This window comes from Nyctibius grandis, chromosome 24 (genome assembly GCF_013368605.1).
Source record: "Nyctibius grandis isolate bNycGra1 chromosome 24, bNycGra1.pri, whole genome shotgun sequence".
Lineage (NCBI taxonomy): Eukaryota > Metazoa > Chordata > Aves > Nyctibiiformes > Nyctibiidae > Nyctibius > Nyctibius grandis.
Window position 1 is genome coordinate 3,289,153 of NC_090681.1, and position 7,407 is coordinate 3,296,559.

At 37.9% G+C, this 7,407-nt stretch overlaps 1 protein-coding gene across 2 annotated transcripts in view; it reads left to right on the forward strand.

Annotated features, from left to right (window-relative positions):
* MACO1 (macoilin 1) overlaps window positions 1–2,857 on the forward strand; it is a 28,602-nt gene extending 25,745 nt beyond the window's left edge. For both annotated transcript variants that reach the window (XM_068417789.1, XM_068417790.1), the window contains exons 10-11: window positions 380–554; window positions 1,679–2,857. In XM_068417789.1, the coding sequence (XP_068273890.1) occupies window positions 380–554; window positions 1,679–1,881 (378 nt within the window). In that variant the 3' untranslated portion in view covers window positions 1,882–2,857. The remainder of the gene's footprint in view (window positions 1–379; window positions 555–1,678) is intronic.
* Window positions 2,858–7,407: the final 4,550 nt, after the last annotated feature.

The following is a 7,407-nucleotide window of genomic DNA, read 5'->3' on the forward strand; positions in this document are numbered from 1 at the left end:
TTTTGCTTGTGGGAAGTGTTTTCATATTGCACAGCTTGGCTAAGAGCACTCCGTGGCTGCTTAGCTGGCACTTGGAAGTGCTGAGGAGGATTTCTGGGTGGAGGGGCTCGATATGGATGATAGAGGGCTGAGGAGCAGAGTAAATGGTACTTGCTCACCGCACTGTAATTATGCATTGTACAATATGGCTTTAATCACTTGTATGATGGCCATGTATAATTACTGGAGGTAATATTACAGTGTCCTTAATTAACCATCATTTTAATTTTACAGTATTAATACCAGGCCCAGTGGTGTGCTGTGAGGAAGAGAAAGACTTCTCAGTGTATCTCATGTGTAAAGTCGATGAGAATAACATTTGTCCTAATTACTCCTACAGGAACTGCGGAAGTACAAGGAAAACGAGAAGGATACGGAGGTGTTAATGTCAGCACTTTCAGCCATGCAGGATAAAACACAGCACTTAGAGAACAGCCTGAGTGCAGAGACAAGGATCAAGCTGGATCTGTTCTCTGCATTAGGAGATGCAAAACGGCAGCTTGAGATTGCCCAAGGTAATATGGGATAGTTTAATTCAACATGTAGTACTGACTGAAATAGTGAAAATAGGATGGAAAGAATATCCTGCCTTTTTATTTTGGGGTGGGCTGCAGTCCCCACGCAGCATTTCAGCTGTCAGTGGGTTTTTGTCTTTTATGGCTTTGTGAATGTGAGCCAGCTGATCAGCTGACCTGATTTCCCCAAGCTATTAAAGTGAAGACAATAAACGTCAAGATGGGCATTTAAGTTAATTTATGATTTTCTACGTTTTTATAAACCGTTACCTTAAAGCTGGAGAACTGCTTTTAAAGAGCTAGAAGATAAAATAATAATTGCCATCTATTAAGCCCCTGTCCTTGAATCCTAATAATATTTTGATACTCCTGAAGTAAATACAACCTAAATGTGGGAGGAAAAAAATAACCCAACCTGTTTTAAACTTCCCACTGGTAAGTGTGGACACTGGTGTCCATGTTGGGCTGGTGTTGCAGCCACCAGAGGGAGCATGAAGCCATATAAACCCTTGCCCAGCCTGTCCTTTGTTCAGCTGTGCAAACCATGAAGCAAAATTAATTAACCTTTTGATTTAGTACCTGTTTGATTTCCTTGCAGAAGTTTGGTTGCAGGAAGATTTGATGAGAGTGGGAATTATTTTTTTTGTTTCATTTCATTGGTGTTTCTCTTTACGTTGTTTCATAAATTGCTGTAGTGATGTGAAGGGGCACAAAGGGGGTTTAGAAAAATGGGGAGAGTAGGACAGCTTTAAAAATAAAGTAAATAGCACATTTAATAAGCAAACGCTTGTGCTCCTGAGAGGTGCTTGTAAAATGTGAGCAGAAAAGCACAGAAAAAAGTTGACTCATAGAAATAATCTTTTGGTGTGGTGCAGTGGTGAATCCAAACAATGCAAAATCTAATGAAGGTGCTGTGTGTAGTTGTGTGACACGGTAACGAGAGGTAACTAAACATAGTTCCTCAACGCAAAGCAGGAGTTAACACAAGTTGTGCTTTTACTCATGTCTTGTTGGAGCGCTGAATGTCTTCTGGGTGTTTTGCTTCATCAGCTCTTATCGTTGAGCAGTGGGTAGAGGGTGAAAACATGCTGCTGGTTCTAAGTGACATTATTTGCTGTTTTCAGGGCAAATCATTCAAAAAGATCAGGAAATCAAGGACCTAAAACAGAAGATTGCAGAAGTTATGGCAGTAATGCCCAGCATAACATACACTGCAGCCACCAGCACTCTGAGTCCTGTTTCCCCACATTACTCTTCCAAATTTGTGGAGACCAGCCCTTCTGGACTTGACCCCAATGCCTCTGTTTATCAGCCCTTGAAGAAATGAATGACACTTTTCTTTTTGCCCAGTAATTTTGTCATGCCGAAGGCATCACAGAGGAGTGTCTCTTGCAGTCAAGATGAAATTGTATTGTGTGCGACTGTATTTGTTGTCATTTAAAACAGGATAAAAGAACATCTGGATTGACTAGAACTGCCCATCAGTTTTTCTTGTAAATTTTTAGAAAACCTCACAGAACTTTGCAATTTATTTTCCTTGGCCAATGCATTAAAAACAATTCTTGGTTTTCAAGTAGCCAATTTTGCCTTTTTATGTACTCTTGCATGGTTTCCTCTTGAAAAAATACAGGGCTTTGCTTGATTTTGAACCCTTTCTTTTTCTTTTTTTTTAATAAAGTTGAATTTGCAGATTCATTCAGAAACAGTGAGGAAAAACTTTTAGTTTTCACAGTGAAAGGGTTAAATAATCTAACAAAGCTTTGTTTTATAGATGTATTAAATACAAATATGTGATGTTGAAGAAGATAATTTGATTACCCCTCTAAGGACCAAACAAATTTCAGGGGCGTTGTTTAAGGGAAAGAATAAGAGAATAGATGACGATGTGACGGTGGTTGTTGTGTGAAATATTTATATTCCCATTGGTGTTTTTAGTCATTGAGAATTGCTAACAGTCTTGTTCACAGTGCCTTGGGAAAAGACATTTCAAGAGGAAACTTGATAGTTTAAACTATTTTTTCCCCCTTCACTGCCATCTAGCTTATATATCAAGCTCATTACAGAGTCTACTGCAAATTGTACATGGTAATTTGGATGTTCATTATAAACCAAGGTTACATCTTCTGTTTATTTTGATATAAACTCAGCAGTGTTCTGTAACTTGCCTTGATTATACTGCATCGTGGAAGGCACAATATCAATACAGGAAGCGTTATTGTGAAGGCGGAACTGTGCAATGTACTGTATACAAGAGACTGTAAAGCTGGCTAATAAAAGCTGCAGTTCTGGGTTTTTTTATTTTATTCAACCGTGATTTACACTTTATATCACCTTGTGTTTGACAATTGAAATGGAGCTGAATATTTTTCAGCTGGTGTGCCAAGGAGTTTTTAAGGAGTTTTAAACGAAACTCATAAATTGCACAAAGGTTTAAGTTAAAATGTATATTATACATTGATAGAAAGTGTTTTCACTGGCAACTTCTGAAGTGTTTCAGATATTTTCAGGATGGGGATTGGAGGGGTGGGAGGGAAAATTGTATTGGAAACTACCAGAATTACAAACCCAACATTATGATTTTGCAAACATGCAGTGGACTCTGGAAGGACAAAGTTCTTCTTAAAAGAAAATAATTTTTTTTTAAAGTTTCATGTTAATTGGCATGTATGCCTCATTAAAAAAAATGAAGTAGGACACGCAAGTCAATAGAAGTATTAAAGTTTCATCATTTTAATCACAGATATTCTTTTGGGATAAAACTTCTAGCTTTAGCCAGGTGTGCATGTTGCTGTCATTTGCATTTTTGAATCATCTTGTGTAATTGTCACCATAAAAGTGTTACTCAGAAATGTCATAGGTTTTTCATCTTTGTGCAAAACATGAAATATTGTCACTGACTTTTTGTGTTGAGGTTCCCCCATTTTGCTGCCTACTTTGGCACAATTTTCGTTCAATACTTGGTCTTGGCTGCATTCTTTTTTTCTGTGGGGTTTACAAAGAATAAACATTTTCTTGCAGATAAAAAAAAATAATTTTTTTTGCCTTTTTAACTGACCTGATTTAGTCTGGTATAAAGAATACCTTTTGTTTAAAGAGCACTCTGTTATTCCAGGTAAGTCTTCTCTTTTGCAACAGAGCTTTGCTTCTGTGAAGCAGAAGGAAGAACTGATGGGTTTTGTATTCAATGTATAAACTCAGCAAGTTACTCTGTGGGATCTAAAAAAGAGGAAAAAAAAAAAAAAAGGTAAATTTCTTGAGAATTGCAAAATCTGTCTGTAAGTTTAGGCTTCGTTCCTTTCCAGCCATTCTCCTTACTGCAAAAGAAAAGCTGAGATGGACAATTTGGAGGTTTAAGCTTTGCCCTTGCCTAGACAAAAAGACAGAACAACTTGTCCCTGGTTTTCAGTGTATCTGCTTAATTCTCTCAGCAGCCACAGTTCCTGTTGTAAATTTGTTTTATTGGGAATCCTGCAGTTGAATTCAGTGTGAATGAGCTTTTACCTCTTTGCTTTGGCTGCTGCTGTAGCTGGTCCTGACATGGGTGTTCTTCTCCGACTGCATTAGGCCTCCAGGTAAAATTTTTCAGGTACCAAGAAATTCCAACCTCAACTAGTCTGTGATTCTGCTGCAAGCTCTGCCAGAACCTCCCAGCTCCTTGAGGACACATGAATTTTATTTTTCTTCTCCTCAGACCACCGCCAGTCTGACGTACACGTAGGTCATTTCCTAATCAAAATATGTTATAGATAAGTTTGCAATTTTAACAGATCACGTTGCAGTGCAGCAGAAGTTGCATTCTCTGTTACCTGCCTCGGTTCAAATGGAAATGTCCCTTTAGGAAAGGTGAAAGTGTTTGCAGGCACCAGTCTGCTGTGCAGGATAGAAGTGGAGTGAGTGGAAGGAGATGATTTAAGCACTCAAATCTTATACCAGCCAACCTCTGGATCTTTAAATATTTAAATGTCTGAAATGGAAAATAACTTAATGACTCAACATAAATTGTACTTGCGAGATTAATATTTGAGGAATTTAAGAATGTATGACTGCAGAAGGGTCACCTAGGATGTTTTGGTTTTTCTACAGTCAATTTTAAAATATTACTGTGGAATAAATACCCTAGAGACATCCACCAAAGAAAAACTGAAGCGTCCAGAACTTTTTCCAGCCAGCATAAGTTGAGGAAGAAAAGGTAATGGGAAGAGAGGACTTCTATGTAATGGTTTTGAGCACCTCAGGGTTTATCCTCACTGAAATTTTAAGTAGAGCGGAAAGCCGTATGTAATTTTATTTTTAATATTTAATGAAGAGCTCTTTTATTCATAGAATCTATTCTATTAACTGTGCTAAGATGAACTAGCTCCCCTTTCTTAGCGTATTTCATGGTGGTGAGGAAGGGAGGGCTTAAATGCATGTATTGAACTCAGTCTTGCTTCATCACATAACTTCCAGAAAGTAAAAAAATTGCTTCTTTGACTGAAATATCCTCTATGGCCAGCTGGAAATGAAGCTGGAGATCCCAGCTCCAGTGCAGGAAAGCAGGTGAACTTCCATCTACCTTAAAGTAGACCAAAGAAACGTGCCTTTTGGCATTTCCTGATCCTGCTGTTATCGTGTCCAGGAGCTGCTGCTCCAAACATGCTGTTACTGATAACATTTGTGTGCAACAGATGGATTTTTTTGCACTTCAAAATGAAAATCACACTCCTTCCAATAGCATTTGATAGAAATGCTCTGTTAAAAAGTTTAACCCTTTTCCTTTACCAGTAGTGCCTGCTATTGAGAACCAGACTGTTCCCAAGAGTAGCATCTGAGAGTGGAATGAGAGCCTAACCCAAAGTCTGCATTGGACCTCGTCCAAGCAGGTTTGGCTGCTGCTGGCACTGAGCACCACTGTAGTGCAGCAACGTGATCATCTGCAGCAGTAAGTTCATGGGGTTTTTGTTTTTTTTTTTTTAAACTTACAAGTTTTAATCATAAGCTCAATGGTTGTTAAATACTCATGTAGGAGTTAGCATGCAGTGGGGGATGTGTTTCTTTACTACTGGACACTTCCTTTTCTTGTAGTGCAATTTGGAAGCCAAGGTCAGAAATGGACCTTCAGCGAGTTAATACATATTAGATTATAAAAATGAAATCTGAGATGCCACAGTATCTTAATTTAACCAGCTTCTGTGATGCACTAAAATAATACACAACCATTTGACTAAAGCATTTCTAATAAAGAACAGGCAGGAAAAAAAAGGGCACAGAATCCATTTCTATCAAGTTCAAATGTAAGTGGCTCATTTACCTATAATCTCTGAGTAGTCATTATGCTGTTCTAGAGTGCGTTGTCATGTTCAGAAAATACTGTTTTTTCAGTGCTTAGAATGAAAATCTTTAAACTATATGTCTTACATAATTAACAAGAAATTATTTCCCATCAAAATTTAGCTGGTATGAACACTAATGGTTTGATTATAATAAAATAATAGTAGCAGTTAGTGAAAGTGTAGCCTGCTCTCTTTATGTTTCTGGAAATGCTCCAGGAGTAGCACAGTTTTTGTGGGGAAATGCAGCTTTTTTCTTGCTCCACCCCAAAGCATTAGCTTAACAATTTCCTTTTGCTAACAAACCCAGCTGTAATGCAGTACGCTGATCATAAACCAAGTGTCAGCTTCAGGTGAATTTTCTTATCCTTTGCTTTCAAGCCATTCCATTCAAAGTCTGATTGAAACATTCCTTATGCAAAATGCATGACAAGCATTTTAAAGACAATTTAAGACGGTGCTAAAACCTTGGGATTCTTACAAGACTGAAATAACCAGCATTTTACAATCTTTATCTCCGTAATTGCTCACTTAATCTGATCTGTTTCCTCATGCGTTTGCCACTATATCCTAACTTTCATTAACCTTGACTAAACAATTGGGTCTCTTGATGATTTCTTTAGGCAGTCTCCCTATTTTTTGTAAACTCCTCAGGTGTATTGTCACTTTAAACCATCTGTTTATCTGTAATTTCTTTTTTTAAAATAGGCTTACGGGTTGTTTTTTTTTTCTTGGACCTCTCTATGAATTAGCTGCCATATAGAATAATTGCAAGCAATTTTTATTATGAGAAGGCTAATGCTTCATCTGCTTTTAGTCACATGTATCAAAAAGCAAACTGAAGCAATTATATAGGGTGCATTTCTGTCTGCAAAGCCCCTGGGGCTCTTTGGAGGGCAGCAGGGCCCTGCATCTGTAAAGAAACCGAATCATATACCATCCTTAGAGACTTAAGTTTTAAAATATCAAACTGTTTTGACGGAAAAAAGATCAGAAGTGAAGTAGTCTTTTATTGGGGATCAGCTTGAAGAAAAAAAATATCCAAATACCCCTAAATCCCAAGTAAATTTGGATCTGAAACTAAATGTGGTTCATAGCAGTTTTCAATGAAAATATTTGAGGTCTGGAGGGCCCAAGAGAACATGTCTTGGAGTTTTCTGAAGTGAGAACTTAATGAAAAGTATTTTGTGTTCTCCCCAAAGCAGCCAGGAGAGGGCCCAGGATGCCTGGGGTGAGCCTGGCCCTGCTCAGAGAGCAAAGCAGGAACGTTACTCAGTTACCAACAGACTGGAGAAAATTCCATTTCTTTTTAAACAGACATTTGAATGTTATTGCATAGAGTGTCCGTTATGTGAAAGAATAGGAAATTCACCTTGGGAAGCCCAGAGAGCTCAGAGATACATGGATTTGTGCAATAATAACAGTATAATCAATATGCAAACATTCTCTGCACAAGACTATATAGAGGTTCAAAGAAAGGCTTTGCTTTATTCTCCATATCCAGAAGCCTTTCTGTTGCAGAAACTGAAGCAATATAGATCCTT